Consider the following 21,790-nt stretch of genomic DNA (forward strand, 5'->3'; position numbering starts at 1 on the left):
AACTCATTATAACCTAGTTTTCCAACCCACTCTTTACAAATTCATTGTATTGGGCTCATTGGGCCTAGATCCACTTACTTTTTGGGCTTAGGACTTAAACCGCATCCTTACAATTGGCGTCATCTATGGGGAATCCTTGTGATATAGTGAGTGTAACGGTCAGTTATGGTAGGTACAGGTCCAAACCGAGAGGAATCTACGGGGTCCCAACGTCAAGATCATTTCCTTAATCTTGAACGCAAAAGGGACTGGGAGGCTAGTGTGTGTACCACCTATAATAGTAGAAGCCACTCTCGAGGTGGGAGTCATGTCTCTTATAAGGAAAATGCCAAAGTCATGCAACTGGAGATTGATCATTTGAAGAGGAAGTTGCGTCATGAACGGCAAAGACGAACTCCCCCCAACTCTAACGTTTCTTCTAGTGATGAGGGGGATGCTAGCTATAGACCCAGATCGAGAACTCCACCCAATGAGTATTTCTCGTGTGATAAGGATTACCACCATGAGCATAAGAGTAGGAGCCTGTCTCGCAAAGGCCTGGAAAACGATGCCATGAGCAAGGCTTTGAACCAAATTTCCAAGTTGCCTTTCACGCGCAGAATTGAAGGGGCAAAACTTCATCGTCGATTCACTTAACCAACGTTCACCATTTACAATGGACGAACTGACCTTATGGAGCATGTAAGCCACTTTAACTAGAGAATGGCTGTCCACTCTAGGAATGAGGCCTTGATGTGCAAGGTGTTCCCGTCTAGCCTGGGGCCCGACCCTTAGATTCTTAACTGTCCTTGAATCTGAGAGAAGTGGAGATCCCAAAAACGTACTCAGACAGATACTAGGAGATGTTCAATGAGATAGATGGTGACTTCGATGATGTTTCCATAAGGACTTTCAAGGTCGGCCTACCTATCGAGCATGGTTTGGGAAAGTCTTTGACTGGGAAACCTACTACCCGTGTATGTCAGCTCATGGACCAGATTGATAAGTATAAGCGAGTTGAGGGAGACCAACAACAAGGGATGGGGAAGGCTAAGGTTATCCCTCAGGAGATGAGGGATTTCAGGTCGGATCAATACAATAATAATTGGCCTCGGAGAGACTTTGTTAGGCAATTGGGGTCTACCAATGCTCAGATGGTTAATACGGTGTTTTGAGAATCAGTACACTAGGTTTTGGAGAATATTAAGAATAAGCCATTCTTTAAATGACTAAATAAGATGGGAGGCGACCACATGAAGCGTAATCAAAACCTTCACTGCCAATACCACCAGGACCGCAGACATACCACAGAGGATTGTAGGACTTTGTGGGATCAATTGGTCCGAGAAGGAAGGTTGAAGCAATTTCTATATCATCCCAGTGGTCAGGGGGGCCAGGCAGGATTAGAGCCTCGGAGAGATGCTTCTTCAAGAGCCCCTTTGGGCACAATCAGTGTCATTATCGTTGCTTCGAGGAGGACTAGTTCTCATTCGTCCAAGGTGATGTCTGTGGCTAGGCCACCTGCTAAGGACTTTGTACATGAGCCAAAGAGGGCTAGGATGGAGGTCCGACCAGCGTTGAGCTTCTCGAATAAGGATAAGGTCGGAACCATAAAACTACATGATGACACCCTAGTGATCACCCTTAAAATAGTGGGGTATGACGTGAAGACGGTGATGGTGGATTAGGATAGTGGGGCAGAGATTATGTATCCTAATTTGTATAAGGGCCTAAACTTGAAGCCGGAAGATTTGACGAGTTATGATTCACCTTTGTTGGGCTTTGATGGGAAGGTTGTTATTCCAAAAGGTCAGATTAGACTACCCGCGCAGGCTGACTTAAAGGTGGTGGTGGTGGATTTTATTATGGTGGATGCTTATTCTCCATATACAGCCATTGTAGCATGACCTTGGCTCCATGCCCTAGGGGTTGTTTCTTCCACCCTCAATTTGAAAGTGAAGTATTCGTTCGAGGACCAAATCAAGGAGCTAGTTGGGAGCTAGATCGTGGCTAGACAATGCTTGGTGGTCACAATTATGCATCAGCCTGAAACTGTGATTTTGGCCTCTACTGATAGGGGTTTATAGCAATCTAGAACTCTAGTGTTACTCGTGAAGGGGATAGTCGAGAAGGCGAAATGTGAGGATATAGAGAAAATTGTTATAGGTGATGACCCAGAGAAGTTTTTTTAGGCCGGAACTCAGCTGCCTCCTCATGAAAAGGAAGAGCTGGTAGAGTTTCTTAGGAGGAACATTGATGTGTTTGTGTGGAGTGCTTACGAAACTCCTGGGGTGGATCTGAGCTTCATCTATCATCATTTGAATGTCAATCCATCTGTCACCCTTAGAAAGCAACTACCTCGGTGCTCATCTAAGGATCATTCTGATGCTGTCAAAGATGAGGTAATGAGGCTCAAGCAGGTTGAGGCTATTAAAGAGGTGTTTTACCTGGAGTGGCTGGCCAATACTGTAGTGGTGAAGAAGAAAAATAGGAAGTGGCGAGTGTGTGTGGACTTCACAAATTTAAATAAGGTCTGTTCAAAAGACCATTTTCCTATGCCTTGGATAGACTAGTTAGTAAATGCAACTGTAGGCCATCCTCGGATGAGCATTTTGGACGCATTTTAGGGATACCATCAAATACCACTGGCCTTGGGTGATCAAGAGAAGATAGCTTTTGCCACTTCTACTGGAAATTACCACTACAAGGTGATGCTTTTTGGTTTGAAAAATGCAGGGCTTACCTATTAAAAGATGATGACTAGGATGTTTGAATCATAGTTGGGCAATAATATTGAGGTCTATATAGATGATATAGTGGTAAAGAGTAAGGTGGTGTCCGAGCACCTAGGAGACCTCAGGGATATTTTCGAAATATTGAGGAAACACAAGTTGCGCCTTAATGCCTCCAAGTGCTCCTTTGGTGTGGGATCAGGCAAATTTATGGGATATATGGTCACTCATCCCGGAATTGAGGTCAATCTTGATCAGGTTAAGGCAATTAATAGTCTACAATCACCTCGAAATCCTAAAGAGGTCTAAAAGCTAATAGGAATGACTGCTGCCTTGAATCAGTTCATCTCTCGGTCAGCGGACAGATGCAGACCCTTCTTCTAGCTGTTGAATAAGTGGAAGGGATTTGAGTAGATTGAGGAGTATGCCTCGGCCTTCCAAAAACTTAAGGAATACCTTTCTCAGCCACCTGTCATATCCAGACCCAAGATGGACGAGGTCTTATTTGCTTACGTTGCTGTGGCTTCTCATGCTGTAAGCTTAGTGCTAGTGTGAATTGACAATAGCGTGCAGAGGCCAGTTTACTATGTAAGCAAGTTGTTGCATGAAGCAGAGATTCATTATCTACCATTGGAGAATGCCATTTTGGCAGTAGTACATTTTACACGCAAATTCCCTCACTACTTCAAATCCCATACAGTTGTTATTTTGACCTAACTTCCACTTCGATCCCTACTTCGGAGTGCTGATTTCACAGGGAGGATTACCAAGTGGGGTACAATACTAGGGGCTTTTGACATTAAGTATATGCCTCACACTTCTGTCAAGGGCCAGGTCCTCGTAGGTTTGGTGGCCGAGTTTGCTGAATCCCCATTAGAAGAAGAGGTAGAGAGGTAGGGCATGGATGGAAAATCAGTTGGCATGGTCTCCCTACAGGAGCCTTTATTTTGGAGGGTATACATTGATGGTGCAACAAATCAAAGGAGATCCGTAGTGGGGCTAGTTTTAGTATCTCCAGAGAAGATCACTATTGAGAAATCTTTAAGTTTAGGCTTCTCGGCCACAAACAATGAGGTTGAGTATGAGCTTCTATTGGTGGGAATGACTATGGTTCAAAAATGGGCCAAAAGGCAGTGGAGATATTCTCGGATTCAAGATTGGTCGTGGGCCAAGTGAAAAAGGAATTAGAGGCCAAAGATGTGAGAATGCAAGAATATTTGAATCAAGTTAGGCATTTGTAATTAGGATTTGAGTATTTTAGCTTGCTGCATATCCGTAAGAGTGGAAACACACATGCTAACTTTCTGGCCACTCTTGCAACCTCCTCGGCATAGGGTTTATCTCGAGTTATCCTTATTGAAGACTTGTACAAGCCTACTGAAGTGAAGAGAGAGATGATCCATATCCATCAAATTAGGGTGGGGCCTAGCTGGATAGACCCTATAGTGCTATTCCTTAAGGAATATATCTTGCCTGAGGAGAAATCAGAAGCTGACAAGGTGCGAAGAAAGTCTCTTTGGTTTTGGTTGTTCGAGGACCAAAAATTGTACAAGTGCTCTTTTTCTAGGTCATACTTGCTATGCATATACCCTGAAGCATCAGAGCTACTCCTTGAGAAGTTACATGAAGTGATTTGTGGAAGCCACACAAGAGGCAGTCTTTGTCTCACAAAGCCTTCACTCAGGAATACTGGTGGCCGAACATGCAAAAGGAAACACAAGAGTATGTGAAGAAGTATCAATGCCAAAGAATCGCACCAAACATTCACTAATCGAGAGGAGTCCTTAATTCTTTGTCTAGCCCTTGACCGTTTGCTCAATGAGGTTTTGGACATTGTAGGTCCTTTCCTTAAGGCAGTAGGAAATAAGAGTTATTTACTAGTCGGCACATATTACTTCACCAAGTGGGTTGAAACTGAACCATTGGCAAATATCAAGAACGTGGGTGCCAAGAGGTTTGTTTGGAAAAATATTGTCACTTGGTTCAGGATCCCCCATACCCTAATCTTAGACAATGACCTTCAGTTTGATAGCAAGGCCTTCAGGAGGTATTGTTGTGACCTGGGAATTATGAATAGGTATTCCACCTTGGCTTATCCACAAGGGAATGGACAAGCTGGGGCTGTTAATAAGGTCATAGTGAATGGACTCAAGAAAATATTGGATAATGCAAATGAAAAATGGGTGGAAGAGTTGTCACACTTCATTTGGACGTATCGGACCACACCTCGTAGGTCAATGAGAGAGACACCCTTTTCAATGACTTATGGAGTCGAGGCTGTTATCCCTCCAGAGATTGGATTCCCAACGCTGACAATGAGTTCTTTCACCCCGTGCAACAATGATGGGCTATTAGGTAAGAGCTTAGACTTAATTGAAGAGCGAAGAGAAAATGCCATGGTTCAATTGGCGTATTATCAACACAAGTTCAAGCAAGGGTATTGTAGTGACCCAAAAAGGGGGGGTCTTGCATTCTATAGAATCCCACATCGCCTAAGGAAGCACATGAGAATGTGTTTATAAAGAATGACCTCCCTTCAATGTGTAGAGACATTTTTCCCCATTGCTATGTGCTTTGGGGGAGAACAAAACCGTAAGGGGTATGGGTCCCAAAGCGGACAATATCTACACAGGTAAGGGGGTGGATATTGTAGTGACCCAAAAAGGGGGGTCTTGCATTCCATGGAATCCTACATCGCCTAGGAAAGTACATGAGAATGGGTTTATAAGGAATGCCCTCCCTTTAATGTGTAGAGGCATTTTCTCTCACTGCAGTGTGCTTTGGGAGAGAACAAAACTGTGAGGGGTATGAGTCTTAAAGCAAACAATATCTACACAGATGGGGCGGGGTCGTTACAAGTATGATGTCAATATGAAGTTAAGGCCACTAGCACTTGGAGACTTGGTGTTAAGAAAAGTTTTAGACACTGCAAAGAACCCAGCATAGGGAAAATTAGGGCCAAACTGGGAAGAGATGTATCGCATCACCTCGATGGCTAGAATATGTGCCTATTATCTTGAAGATCTAGATGAAAATATTGTACCACGCCCCTGGAATGTAAACAACCTGAGAATGTATTAAAATTAATAAAAGTTTCCCTTGTCATATTCTAATTTATTACATTATGTGATGTACTTCCTATTATTTATTTGGATACCAAACAGAACCTTGGTCATACCTGACTCCTAGTTAAACAGAACCTTAGTTATGCCTGGTCCCTTGGACCATATGTTTTGAGTAAATTAATACTTAATGACATCTTTTTAAGTGTTAAACAGAACTTTTGTTATGCCTGGCTCCTCTAACCATATGCCTTGGGAAAATTAGCACTCTCTATTTATTATTTATTTTTCTAAGTGTTAAACAAAATTTTGGTTATGCTTGGCTCCTCAAACCACATGTATTGGGTAAATTAACACTCTCTATTTATTTTTCTAAGTGTTAAACAGAATCTTGGTTATGCCTGGCTACTCAAGCCACATGCCTTGGGTAAATTAGCACTTTCTATTTATATTTTCTAAGTGTTAAAACAGATTCCAGATTATATCCAGCTCCTCAGATCACTTGCCTTGAGTAAGTTAATGTTCTTGGTTATTTGCTTAAGTACATGGTCATTTTCCTTATTATTTATACGTGTTTAATTTGTCTGAGTTAGCAACAATGCACTATTGTTAGCTTTGGTAAAGTCAGGGTGGCAATAATTCACTACTGTCAACAACATCATTAGTTTTAATTCCCATCAGAGTGAAAAATGATAACTGCACAAACTATAAAATAAATATTACAGAGAAAGGAAAGATTCATAAAGTAAAAAGTGCAGGCCTTTTTATTAAATAAAGGAAAGGTACATTATATACAATGGCAAATTGCCACCACAAAAGAAAAGATACAAAGGAAAACTACAAAAAGAAAAAAAAGAAAAGAAAAATGACAGAAAGGAAATAAAATCCTAAGAGCTAGGCCTTGGCTAGAGGAGGAAGAGGGTCTTCTTTTTTGCTCGGCTAAGAGGCAGGAGCATGTTTGGCCTTGGGGTCAGCCTCTTTGGATTTGGCCTCAGCCTTCTTCGCTTTGATTGCAGCATCCTAGGCCTTGGCAGCATCCTTGGCCTCTAAGGGGGGCTTGGCCTCCTTGCCCTTGCCTTTATCCTTGGCCACTTCAGCCCCTTGGCCTTGATTGCTAGCTTGGTTGGATCCTTTGGAAGCCTTGGAGGGGGAAGAAAGGCCTGAGTAGTCAGGGGTTGCTCAGAGGATTCTAGAGCAAGGGCATAGGGAGGTGGGAGGGCAGCTAGGACTTCGCGGATGTCAAGAGGGTAGTAAGCACTCCCAGCCTGCCTTTACTCTGAGGCAGTAGGGACCTCTGCAAGGTTGAGGGCCTCTATCCATGTCTTATTGCAGTAATCCCTACATACCTCGGTCAGCTCCTCAGCAAGCCGGATCTCGATTTCTTCTATCCCGAGGTTATAGGATGCTTGTCTTGAAGCCTCCGCAGCTTCCTTGACCATCCAAGCAACATCTTTGGCTTTCTCCAAATCAGTTTTAAGGTCTAGGACTAGCTGCTTCTGTGTGGCCAGCTCTATCTCAGTAAGATAGAGCTTTTTACGCTGATCTTCAGCCTAGTCCTGTACATTCTTTAGGCCAGCCTTAGCACTCCTTCACGCCCTCTCCTCAGTGGTCAGCTTGGTGGCTAGTTCTTGGTTCTCCTGCTTCATGGCTATCCCATGTAAAAAAAGAAAAAGAAGAGAGAATGGTAAGGGCATCTTAGCATTTAGCTAAAAGATATGATGGTGAACTTACCATGGCAAGATCCTTTTTCAGGGACATAAAGAGGTCTGGCTACCTTATGTGCCTTAGACTGTCCATGTCTTTCAGTAGGAGAAAGGGCTGCTCTAGGGTTTCAACAACATAGGAGGAGTGCCCTCTTTGGAACTCCCTAATGGAGGAGTTCCATGGGACCATCCAGCTCCAGCCGAGGAGCCCAAGTACGTTGTTGTTGGCGCACCTTAGCCATACTTAGGTCCTCCTTACTATCCACAGAGAAGCCCTGCTTGTCCTTGGCTGTCTTCTACTATTTGGCCTCCTTTTAAGGGACCACCTCACCCTCCTTCACTTCTTGATCCTTCCTTTTCTTCTTCAAGTTATGGATGAAGAGCAAATTGATTGTGGTTGTAGGAGAAGGAGGGGGAAGGGAGAGGGTAAGGGGAAGCTGGGATTTAGGGGCCTCATTGGATGACGATCCTTTATTCCTCCCAGCTATGAGGCCCCTCAAGCCTTTCCTCGGATTCAGAGCCATTGCTTCTTCCTTCTCGGAGCTGTTATTTACCTTAGCGATTATTAACTGGGGGAGCGAGCTGCTGAGGATTTGTCAAGCTCACCCTCTGAATCCAGGATCTCAATGGGATCTACTCGCGCCTCTTCTTCTTTCTCGAGTTGGAATTGATCTATTTCCTCCTCGAGTGATAAGCTTGAGGAAGTAGTCTTTTCCCTCGGAACTGCTACTTCAGGGAGGGCACGTTGAGATGGCAGTTCAACTGGCACAACATCTTTGCAAGCCAGGAACCTGAGAACCGAGACGTCTATCCCACGTAGCTGAGGATCGCATGCCTTGATTGCATGGCCCACGTCCTGGCAAGTGTCTGATAATGGCTTGAAATCGAGAATGAGATGGACCGCTCTCAACTGCCTATCCTCACTCACAAACACCTCAGACTTTAGGACTTTGTTAAGGTCTGCAATGTTGACCAAACTGAGGCGAGGCATTATATGCCTTTTATCTGCAAAAGCAGTCGAGGAGCAAAATCATGGTCAGATTAATAAAACTCATTATCAAAGGGAAATGAAATGCTAAAGGGAAGAGTAGCAAAGTTGAAAGAACTAAATCCCATGTCATGGGACCTAACCCTAGGGTACCCCACCTGACTCTCATTTTCGAGTTGGGCAGTGAAGACCGTTGTGCTATTCTCTAGAGGCTATTAGATAGTCATCCTTCAGGCCCTTGTTGGACTTAGGAAGACACGATATAAGCCTAACAATGGAGGACCTAGACTTGAGGTAATACCTCGAGTTAGCAAGTGAATGGCACTCGTACATGTGGATGACATTGTGCCAGGTGAGTCTCAAACCCATTTGTTAATTGAGAGCATCGACGCTACCCAAGACTTTAAATAGGTTGGGCGCAAACTGGTGAGGACACAACTTATGGTTAATTAGGTAATCTCGGGTTACCCTACCCATGTGAAGCATCATTCCTCCTTCTATGAAGGCGATCATATGAATGACAACTTACCCTTCTTTTCTATCTGTAACCACTTGATCTGGAGAACAATACCACAGGGCAACCCCCTGTGGAATGTGATATTTAGCCCTAAAACCCTTCATACTGGCAGAAGTATCTACAAGGTGTTTAGACCTACCCATCTAAACAAGTTAAAAGGAAATGAGGGAAATTTTTTTGAAAAGGAAGTAAGGGTTGGAAGGCCGAGGAGATTGGCCGAGAAGAAAAGAACCTATGAGCGTGAAAACTAACAAGAATAAGAATAGGTGATGCTTCAGGAGCTTCTTGAGAGTTAGGAGATTGGGGAATTCTTAGAAGCTTGATAGTTTGAGAAGTCTTAAGAGTTTGTAGATTTATGAAGTGGAAAAAATTAAACCCTCCAGGCGTCTTATATAGGACGTGAAATTAAGTGGGAGTTATCCTGCTCAAAATTCAAAAAGAAATGCCAACCATAGGATCTACATCTCACCGTAGGATGTAGGGAATAAAGTGCTGCTTCGAGTATTTAATGAGACATTGCGGGCTCCGAAGCATCAGGAATAGTTACGGGACACGCGAAGCGATATTCTCACGTGTGTAAATCAAAGAAACAAATGGATTTAATTCTCTAAAGTCAAAACCCCATTTTTTCTCCTCGAATAAAAGGGGAAAAACTAGAGTTTTGAGGGGCGATAGTAGAGATAAAGGGCCCAAAAGTATATATTGGGCCTTGGACCTTGGCCGAGGACGTTGAGTGGTCCGAAAACATATAAACAGTATTGAAGATGTAAGAATTAGAGCCTCATGAGTAAGCTACAAATGAGAGGGTTGGGGAAGGTAGGCCGAGGAGGAATATCTCCCTCGGCTAAATGAAGCAAAGATAAAAATTTGTGTCCTATCATCTAGGGTGACGTTTTAGGAAGTTCTATTGATAAAGACATGCATTATGAACATATAGGAGGGATGAGAGTTAAGAAATATCTAAGGGAAAGCTACTACCACCTCATTGAATGCTCTGTAGCTAACTCTCTGGCTGCATTAATGAGGAAGTGATATCTGAACAGTGCTTTTTGGCCTTAGAGCTACCCCCATAGATTTCAGGAGGGTGCTGATGAGACAAAGATTAACATAAGCAATCTATTGTCCAGGTGGAGGGTAGAAATGAGAAGGGAGAGATAGTATAAATGAGAGAGAGCCCTAAGAGAAAGGGATCGAAGAATTAAGAAAGAAACAATGTAGCAATTAGAACAGTATTTGTAACCAACTTCAAGTAATATATACAAGAATTGATCTCCTCGGACTGTGCCGAGGATAATTTTCCTTAGATAAGACCAGTCCACTTTTATTTTATTATTATCTGGATTCATTATAATTGTTACACAACTCATTATAACCAAGTTTTCTAACTCACTTTCTACAAATTCATTGTATTTGGCTCATTGAGCTTGGATCCACTTACTTTTTGGACTTAGGACTCAAACCGCGTCCTTACACTTACTATAATAAATTTATTAATTATTATTATTATTAATTAGAATATTTTAATTTATTATTTATTAGTTTTTGTCTTTGTTCATTTCAATTATTTTATTTAACAATTCAACTCAACTTTGATAACTTATTAGTCTTTGTAACTCATTTAAAATAATTTTGTTTTGTTTCTTTTGCATTACTCTATTAATAATTCAACACAAGAATATACAATCATTAAAAAAAAAAAATTCTTTACTTCCCATTTCCCATTTCCCACTTCCACTATCTCACGCTTTTTGAAATTTAGGATCAGCAGATGACTAATTTTTGTTGTTGGACTTGCTATTTTTTTTTTATCAGATTTTAGATCAAATTGGTTTGTTGTTGAGTTTTTTATGTTTGTTTAAAAAGGCTAAGATAAATGTTGGTGTTGAATTGATTTGTTATTAGGTTTCTTTTAGGGGGTTCAAATTTTCAATATAGGGTGGTCAAAACAAAATTTTAAAAAATATTATATATATATATATATATTTATATAATTCCCCAAGTCAGGGGGTTCATTTGAACTCCTGAACACTATGTGGCATTGCCATTACCCCCACAGAGACGAAACCCCAAAAAATTAATAGAGGGATACTCTCTAGGACCAGTGAAATTGTATAAAGAGGATTAATACGGATACTACAAGTTTTACTACATTAGGTTTACAAATTCTTCTTAAAAAAACATTAAATTTATAAACTATGTGTCATTAATAATAAAGAGGCAATTCAAATATTTATTATGAGATGATAGAAATCCGCCAATTAGATTTATTGTCACATCAATTTGTCAGTTTTATTTAATAAACTTGCAGTATGTATAGTATTTTCGATGCATAAAACTCAAATCACACAGCATGGAGTTACATATGCATTTGTTATATTTATTGAAAATTGAGTTAAAATTTTCATTTATGAGAGATAACTAATTAAACTAAAATTACAGAGGAAACCTTAAATTTTTTAAATATTTTATTAAAATTATAAGTTTCTTAAAAAAAAAAAAAAAAAAACAAAGAACATATCAATGAAGAATCATTTTAGGAAATTATGATTTCAATCAACCTTTCAAACCTCAATTGGCATCCCATACAGCCTTACATTCTTTCTTGTCTCAAAGATCAACAAAATATAAGAAAATAATAATAATAATAATTTTTTTGAAAAAATAAATAAATTAGTACACGCATATTGAACACATACAACATTTTAATATTTTATTACTCACACCATACTTTATTTTTTATTTGACTAGCCGCAAGCCTTAAATATAATTGTATTAGAATAACTAAAGAATTTCCATGTATTATTCTAACTAATAAAGTAATTAAATTTGAGTGGGGCTTTTTAAAAATTTGTATAAAAGAAGAGAAGAGTTTTCCCGCCATATTAACTAGAGCCTCTGGCTGACTACATTATATGGCCCCATGCCTCCAGACAAAATGTACCCACTATTGCCAAGATCAAATAATTTCTACCTCGCCGTGAATTTGGTTAGACAGAGATCGAGGGAGAGACATGAATGGCCTTACTTTTTTTTAATAAACATAATTCATTCAATTTTGACAGGTAACTTGGGCAGAGATAACTATAGTAGCCAAACTATTTACTTTAACTACATCAATATTTTGGGGTTTTAAGAATGGTACAAATTTGTTCAAAAAATTCATATAATAAGAAAATATCTACCTAATCTCTAAAACTAATATAATAAAATATCATTTTGTCTTTAATCAAGATATATTTGAACCTCATTAATATTGTTAGATTGTTAATTTTCATAAACTTAATTTATTGATTTTTATATTAATTAAAGACTACATCATCATGATTCGATCTCTAGCTAGTCGAAGCCTAATTTGACCTCAAAACCTTAAATCTTTCTTCTTCTTCTTTTTCTTCTTTTTGTTCTTTAAAAATTTGGCTTTTAAAATCATACATAATAAAACTTGAACATATCCTTCTGTAAATCACTGCCGGGCATTGTATATTTTGCTTGCTTAGTCATTTCGTTCTCTTGGGTAAAAAATTATGAAGAAATTTATTTGCTTTAATAAGCTCCCAACTTTTCACATTTCTACTTTATTGTAGCAAATAAAGTCATGTAACAACTTGGAACAAAATTTTATTAATGAGAAAAGTATGAGTCATGTAACAACTTGGAACAAAATTTTATTAATGAGAAAAGTATGACGTGTCATCTTGGTTTGACTTAAGTATAAGGCTGCTAATGTGGCAACTTAAACAATAATGTAGCAGGTCAGTTAGAGAATGAGAAGCCTGACTTATTAAGTGTGCGTTTGGAATGAGCTGAATTTTTCAGCTTATCTTCACTTTTATCTTATTTTTGCTATTATTTATAGGTCTCATTCACTTTTTGATACTATTTATGGGTCCCACTATACTATTTAGTTTATTTTTTAACTTTTATTTTTTTTTTTTACACTTTTAGTAAAAAAATTTCAGTTTCAGTTAAATAAGTTATTCCAAACTGACACTAAATGTGGCAAATCAAGTTAACTTGCTCTCCATAAAAAAGTACATTCTGACTTACCTAGCTACCAACACAAAAATTTATGATACAATATCAATCCCATTATTCACTCAAAAACCCTATATTATGGGGACTAAATTAATTTGGATAATCTTGCTAATATCTAAAAGAGATCAAATTCCTAAACAACATAAATAATGGGAGTTGATCACCAAAACAAGTATTAACAAATAACCCTAGAACCACATCTTTTAGCTTTTCTCTTAAAATCTTATGATCTAACTTAAGCATTGGAGAGTCCCTTTATTCGCTCAACTCTGATGAATCACTTACCATCTCTTCCTTTCCTTATAGGCATTTGCGGACCAAGTGGGACTGTCGATCAACTGCATCATTAGTTACTATATGTGAAACAGATTTTTCCTTATCACATTTCTAGTCATGCCTTGTTACAAATGGCCTCATTTGCAAGGCATTTAAATGGATAATAATATTGGATGATGCTTTTAGATTTTTAAAAAATATATATTTTTAAGAAAGCGATGTTCCAGTGTTTGGAAAAACTATTTCAATATCCCTGCCCATGATACACCTTGAAAATCTCATGGAACATGAGTGTTGTGAATTGAACTTAAAACTTCACAATTTACATCTGGCCCCAGAACAATGAGTTCATTACACAATACCCCTAGAGGGAGTATTGGAGTATGCATATTGATTATATATTGGTTCTGTTGGTAATACGATTGACTGGTTGAAGCAATGCCCTTCAAAAATAAAGACTCAGAGTAGTACGGTGTGGTATCAAACTAACAATTCCAGTTCCAAGTTAGAAAATATGGCTAGAAGAACTTGTTCACACAATAAAATAATGATCTCCTTCATCTTTGATTGGGGTTCTTTCCTATACAGGGTTGTCCGAAGGGCATTTCCTGGGTTTTAGCCATATTTTGTATGTGATTATAAATCTGTAATGAGTCTTAAATGGTGGGTATAACTGCCTTCATTATGTCTATGATTCCTCATATGTAACCACTGATTTCCATATTGGGAGTAACTGTGTATCTGGATTTGGCAATCGGAGGTCGTTACTCTTACTCGGTGCTTGGGCTGCTCTAAGCACTGGCTCTTACGTGATCGGACTGTTCCTTAGGCTCTTTAGTTGGCGAATAAAGTCAATTTGGTTGAGCAATGATATTATATTAATTGCATCAGTGATATTTTTCTAATTGTAATATATTCACTTTTTCCGTATCAGTACAGATATGAGCATTTCGTTCTGTTATTTGAATTACATCATTACAAAGGCGTTTACCATAATCTAGTTTTAGCCTAGTCAACTCCTAATCTTTTTAAGATTAAAAATTGAATCCTCGAATGTTAGAGTTCTGAATTTAATTCCAATTATTTGATTTCTTTTGATGTCACAGCTTCTAGAATAGTGAATTGGCACACAAGTTAAACTATAAAAAAAGCTTATATGAAAGTTCATTTCAAAAATATAATTTAATTTGTAGATAAAGCGACGTCCTTTGAGAAAGAAAAAAAAAATATTTATGGGAACTTTCCAACCTAAACTTCTAAAAAATAAAAAACAAAGAAGTAGCCTCAAACATATGCCAAAGTATGTCATATCATCATATATAAATTTAATAAAAGAGAGTGTAACATGCCTAATATTGCTAATATGTAGTGGTCCTAGATTGTAGTATCATATGCATGCACCTTGGTTGATAACTAGTTAAACGTCATGTTTGAGGGCTCCATTTCATCTAATCGTCTCCTATTTTCCATTTGACTTACAAATAAAACTAATATCATGTAGCTTTCACCTATGTGTTTAAGAACATCCAGATATATATATACATATATATATATATATATATGTATATAAGATGATGATTATGATAATAGTACTAATACTAATAATAATAATTAGGTTGACTGCGACGGCACGTACATTACATTGATGATGATATATGGCCGTCTAAAAGAACGACAGGCTGATATAGCTTTGAAGAGATTGGAAGAGTCGGATTAGTTGGTAAATATAGCAAGCAAAGTTTACATCATTGTGTATATTTAAAAAAAAATTGTGATGTTTGGTCGGCATCTAATCTTAATAAAGTTTACCTAAGAGATTATGACTACTCATTTTTTTTGGGGTGTAGTATCTTTATTTATTTATTTATTTATTTTTGATATATTTTCTTCTCAGCCGACTTCTACTAATTAAAAGGTTAAACTACAGCATAACTTCTATGGGTTTTTGTTATTATTATTTGCGCATCACATTGTCACTTGCTTAACAGCCTCAATGTTGGTCCAATAACTAGATTAGTATAACTCAACATCTGTTTGGATGCTAGGAATAGGGAGGAAAACAATGAATCTGAATTCGTAGGTTTGGAAACTAAGGTACTGTTGCTTGTACCATCTTCCATTGTTCCACATGTGAGTAACATTGACTGTGTATATATTATAGAAGAAGGTATATAAATTTATACCAGCCTAATATTTAAAAATGTAAGTCATAGTTGGTTTTAGGTGCAGTAAAGAAATTAATTCAAAACTTTCATGTTGTTTAGTTCTCCATGCATGCATGATAAGTACATAATTCAAATCAGGTGGGGTGATATATAAATTTATACCAGGCTAATATTTAAACATGTAATTCATAGTTGGTTTTAGGTGCAGTAAAGAAAATTAATTCAAAAGTTTCATGTTGTTTAGGTGTCCATGCATGCATGATAAGTACATAATTCAAATCAGGTGGGGCGATATATAAATTTCTACCAGCCTAATATTTAAACATGTAAGTCATAGTTGGTTTTAGGTACAGAAAAGAAAATAAATTCAAAATTTTTTCATGTTGTTTAGGTCCCCATGCATGCATGATAAGTACATAATTCAAATCAGGTGGGTTATTGAATATCATGCTGTATCCAATTTTGCGATCATTATGATAACAATTAGGAGTTTGACTTAGTTAACTGCTTAGCTAGCTAGCTAGCTAGCTAGCTGCTGGCATAGGAGCTAGAATATTAGTAAGAACTGCTACATGACTTAATTAAGGCATGACGTTTTTTTCAACATCCTCAATGCACATTCTGCTACATGGTGCAGTTAGAAGTTGACTTCATATTAAATCATGTTAAAATATTAGTAACCCTATAGATATTAACCTCTTCATATATTGGACATCAAGTATAGAATAGGAATTAGCTTAGCCATATAAATTTTATCACATTTTTCAAATCTGAGCTAGTTCAATTTTCCTAGGCTTTATGCTTGATCAACATTTGGAAGTGACATTTTGCCATGGACCTATCCGATCCAAATTGTATAGTACAAAAGGACTCCAAATGATTCTGTCCCTAAGAATCTGCTCTTTTTTTTTTTTCTTTTTTTTTTTTTTGGTTTGGGGTAGATAGGTAATTCATTATTCATCCATATATATTCAGACATTTCAAAACAAAAATATTTTGAAAATCTGAGGTGTATTGAGATGATCATTTAATCAAGTCAAGTTCAAAATCATTTACTATTGCTTTGTGAATATATTACTCTGGGGATCAAGTTGGATATGCATTACGTATGATTACTAAAGTTGACTTGAGTCAATGATTTATATTTCATAATCATTGACTTTCTATTAGATGGAGTGGTTGGCAACTTAGGCCGTAAGCAAGGGGGATGATTGTTACTTTCTCTCGCGAGCTAACAGTATTACACAATGCTATGAACCGTTCAAAATGTGAAGCATTTCCCTTGTTCTAAATATTCTTATTTAGTAAAGTTATTTGTTGCCAAATAAGATATATGAGATTCAAATTTTGCTTGTTTGATAAATCGATTAGTGTCTTTTTCTGATGAAAAGAGAGAGTTATATATACTTATTTAGCTTAAATGGTAAAATTATTTATCATTGAATAAGAAATTTAGGTTTGAATCCACACAAAAAACCAATTAGTATATTAACATATAAAGAACAATCATCATAAATCAAACATTGCAGATTCAAATTAATATTTTCTAAAAAAGAAAAGATTCAAGTATATAAATAATTAATAATATATATATATATATAAAATTGAATATACTCACTTATTTATTTGCAAAGGAAATTAAATCAAATGTTTTTTAAAATATAAAATGAATGCTTTTTTTTTAATACATTTTTACTCAATCATTTGTGGTTTATCAAAATGAAGCTCAATATGCTTTTAAATTGTAAAAACCATCTATGATTAATTTTATACTATATGTTGCAATAATTTTCCCTTTAATGTACGAAATCAAAGAATTTGTTAGAAACTTGTCTTTCATGATCATTACAAAATCTGACAATATGTCGTATTTACTACAAGGTTTGAACTCCGTTAAAATGCCCACAATGATGATGTAAAATAAGGGAAAGAAGTATAGAGAAAAGAAAATAAAGAAGTTAACTGAAGTTGTAGATCATTGCACTAGTGCACAAAGCTACCAATTAGAGGGACAAGATATAATAAAGCTTCAACAACCATTTAAAAATGTTCTTTTAGTGCTCTATTAGCAGAGTTTATTTTCATTATTTTATTAATATATAAAAAATAAGTTGAATAAAAGTCCAACTATATATAATTAAAAAAATAAGTAGAATTTTGAAAGTTGTGTATGAACAAAATATTTTAAATAGACAGTAAATGAAATGTCAAAACATTCTGACTTTTACATTAATGTTTGGAGTAGTAGCTAGGGTGAAATTGAAGGGTCTTACTTCCCTATCTACCAGCCAGGCTTTCTTCGTTGATTATCCACTGGATTAGGTTGAATTGGTGCTTGTTTGATGACCACCAATGGCCCACGTACATTAGGAAAGCTCTGGTAGTCTGGAACCATTTCAACAAAAGGGAGCTAATGGAACCCAGCTGCTATAATTATCAAATGGAAATGTGGGATAAAATATACGGCAATAAAGGGGTGTGTAGTTATATATATATATGGATGTTCTCCATTTCTTTCACTTTATTTGACAGTGATGTAGTATTAGAGCTCTAGGGCTAGGGCCAACGGACATTGCACTCATAAAGTGAGGATTAACATTCCAACAATATATCCCCATTTTTTTATCAATTCTTGTGATGTACTCACCAATTGCAGACTTGGTCATTATTGGCATTAGATTTTCCACCCCAGTTGCAATTTGAAACCCTAATCTATGAGCAATATAACCCTACCAGCATGTGAATATGTATAATGAATGGTTTGAAGATAAACTGGAAAAACAACATGATAATATTTGGGGCCAAGTAAGGAAGAGACCGACACAATAATCCTAGCTTTTTTCGAGGTTTGGCAGAGTTGTACCAGTCATTATAACAACCGAATGTGGCATTATTTAGTACTTTCAGAACAAAACTCACTATGAGTGCCGTTCTTTCTCCAACACAAGTCAATGATGCCACGTAGTGCATCTTCCGCATGTTGACTTCACAACTAAGGAACGATGAAAAAGACCTAACGGTGAAAATGTTAAGGCAAATTGTAGGACCCCTTTTTTTTTTTTTTTTTTTTTTTGAGAGAGATTATAAACTTATAGTGAGGACACATTTTGTGTTATCATTTTCGGACCACATCAGTTGGAGACAGTGTTTTTTTTTTACCATAATTTCCTTTAAGACATTATTAGTGCACTGATAGATAGCACATGCTTGCATGAAAATAAAGTATATAATAAGGAATCCAATGAAATTAAGGTATGGGGGAGAACATGTAAGATTTCACACTCTCTTTCTAATAAGGTTGCTAAGTCCTATCAAACAAGTGCTGCTTTTGTTGGTAGACCTCAAACATTCACTAATTACGTTAGACATATAATTGCTGCCTAGAAACCAATTGCTTCCTTAAAAGGCTTTGATTGCACTATTTTAAACTTCTTGGTCGGTTCTTTACTGCATAAATTGGATGGATCATTTTGTCTAACTCAACCCAAAACAGGGTTTGTTGTCTTACATAACTATATTTGCGCATGACACCCTTAATTCATGTCCACATCCCTTGGAACTGTGCGATGGCTAATAGCATCTGCCACATGAGTGGAAAGGAGGTACATAAGATCATATAAAGTCAATTTTTTGTCACATGGAAAAAATAAATTCTATAAGAAAATTTTCACACAACTCTAAAGGATAAATCGCAAATAATTTTTTTTTTCTCACTTTCAGTGTTCAATTTTATGCTTAACTAAAAACAATGTCATTTATTCGTTTATTTTAATTTTAATTTTGATTATTAAAAAAAAAAACATATAACGAGCATATTATGATTGGTAGAACATAAAATATAATACTCAAAGCGAGATAAAATATTTTCATTCAATAAATCACCATGGATGGTCTTTGAAAAAAATACACAAACTTCAATATGTCTATATTTAATCATGATCTCCTCCATCCTAGATTAAGTATCCCTAGTTTCATTTATTTAATTAAAATATAATTAGTCTATGAATTATGCCATTAGATTTCAGTTTCATCCTTAGGCTCTATGCTAGTCTCCCAAAATCAATATTTAAATATTTCTATTTATCTCGTGTTTTTTTTTTTTTTTTTAAATTTTATTTTACCAGAATTTTGTGATTTAAGGACACATATATAGTAAATGTGTATCACATTAGGAATTACTGTTCTCATATAGGGCTAATAACTAATAAGGGTCCAAAATCATAGTTTTGACCTCAAATTAGCAATTGTCATTCAATTTTAAAATTTTAAAGACTAAATTAAAACAATTGATAACTTAGGAACGAAAATGCACTTTGATACATAGCTCTCTGAAAAAAAAAAAAAAATCATAGTTAATTTGAAACTTTTATTTTGGCTCCATGACCAAAGTGGGAGGACAAGTTGATAGAACTTAGAAGCAGATATTGAAAATGTGGTGCGGCTGTGGGCCTCCCCTTTATATGCCTAGAGTGATACAATAAAACTGGGGGTTATGATTTTGCTTCAGGAATGAAGATAAGAACGAATTAATATGGGTTGTTGATACCTAGCTCCAAGAATTAATAATAAAGAAAAAAGAAAAATGAAAAAGAAAAAGAAAAAGAAGAAGCTAGGTAAGAATTAGTTTGCCATCTGGGAAGGTACTTTACATCCTTACCAAACAATTTACTTCCCATCCTTACCAAACAATTTAGTGAACTCTTTTCGCTTTTGAGATTGTTGTTTTAATTAAATTACAATTTACTTGTCTAAGACTCTAAGGTTAATTGATTTTCAATTCAATCATTTAAGTATCATTTTTTTTCTTTCATTTCAGTTATTTAATTTAATGTGCTTTCAATTTAATCTTTCCATTTAGTTTTTCCAATTATATCTTTAGTTTTAGCTTTAGTCATATATATATATATATATATATATTTTTCCAAAAAGGACATTGTTTTGGTGCAATAAACAGCATGAATTGGACAGAATGTCTGCATTAGTCATCAATGGAAGTTAAAGGAATGGATTGAAAACGGAGATTTATTAATTATCTTTTGAATTTAATTATTAATTTAAAAATGTGATTTAATGGAAATGAATTTTATAACAATTTTTGTACAAGTACAAGAGAAAAAAAAAAAAAGATTTGATAGAATTTCAACTCATAGCATTTGCTTCATGATGACTAAAATGAATTTTTGTCAAACTTAAATATTTTAATTTGCATTTTTACCTAAGTTCTATCTAATAAAAAAATTTATTTTGTTTATAAAATTCAATGCTACCTATTGTTGACGTATAAATTACAGACCGCAGCAGAGTCCAACATATAAGGATTTGAGAAGGAAAGAGAAATGGGTTGGGGTATCAATTGCAATAGTGAGCTATTAGGTTGCCAAGATTCCAAGGTTTATTTTTCGAATAATGGACTCCAAGTTAAGTCCAACTGAAATAAATGGGTTCTGTCCAGCCCAAATAAATTGGGAGTGGGCATTCCATTATTTAATCAAGGCGGTTCCTGTCTTCGATCTAGAATTAGAGCCCAGGTAGCAATATATATTGAGCCACATATCCAGCCCAATCAACCAGCTTGCTTAATTGGGCTTTGAATCACTCCAGCTAAGGGCAAGGACCAAATTTCATTTGCGCCATGAGAGGCAATATAAGAAGGCAAAAAAGACACATTTCAACTCGTACGGGGTAGATTTATCTCTTTTAATAAATTTTTTTTCATAATTGTTAAGTTGCCCATTTATGATTGATTTTCATCTGCGCCCAATATTAATGCTATTGTAAACACAAAATTTCAAAATTGAAAATTAAACAATAGAAATAGTTTCACAAATGTATTTTGGTATTAATGAATAAGTAGGTAGAATTCTATGTGTTTGTATTGTATTGCAACAAAATAATCCCTTGATTCGATCTCATTGGAGAAGACTTCAATTCAAGAATTGTGCTCATAAAATCTTTTTTTTTTTTTTTTTTCGCTTAATATTACACGCCAAAACCAAAAGTGCATGCAACACTTAGTTCCACGGAGCAGTATATAAACTCACACACCCCAACACACTCACAACAAAATGTCCTCCACTTTTATTGGAAGATGGATTTAAAGTTTTTTTTTTTTTTATTTTTTTTTTTATTTTTTATTTTTTATAAATGGAATTGAAATGAATCTCTTAGTAGCAGGTTTATTAGGGACTTGTCATTCTTCATGTTCTTTGTATTTTTCATTTATTATTTTAATGTTATTCGTGTGTTCTTCATTTTAAAGTTTGATGTAAAAGTTCTTCATGGTTTTAGAGTTTGAATTTGATAAAGCTTCGATAGCTGAAGTTCTTGGAAGTT

General features: G+C 36.2%; 1 protein-coding gene across 1 annotated transcript; it reads left to right on the forward strand.

The window, feature by feature from the left end:
- Positions 1-1,217: 1,217 nt before the first annotated feature.
- On the forward strand, positions 1,218-1,667 carry LOC112001558 (uncharacterized). Its single transcript, XM_024033737.2, has one exon. It carries the CDS (start codon positions 1,218-1,220, stop codon positions 1,665-1,667), a length of 450 nt encoding a protein of 149 aa, XP_023889505.1.
- The last annotated feature ends 20,123 nt before the right edge of the window (positions 1,668-21,790 follow it).

The sequence above is a fragment of the Quercus suber genome, unplaced genomic scaffold, assembly GCF_002906115.3.
Source record: "Quercus suber isolate HL8 unplaced genomic scaffold, Cork oak 2.0 scaffold_456, whole genome shotgun sequence".
NCBI classification, from domain to species: Eukaryota; Viridiplantae; Streptophyta; class Magnoliopsida; order Fagales; family Fagaceae; genus Quercus; species Quercus suber.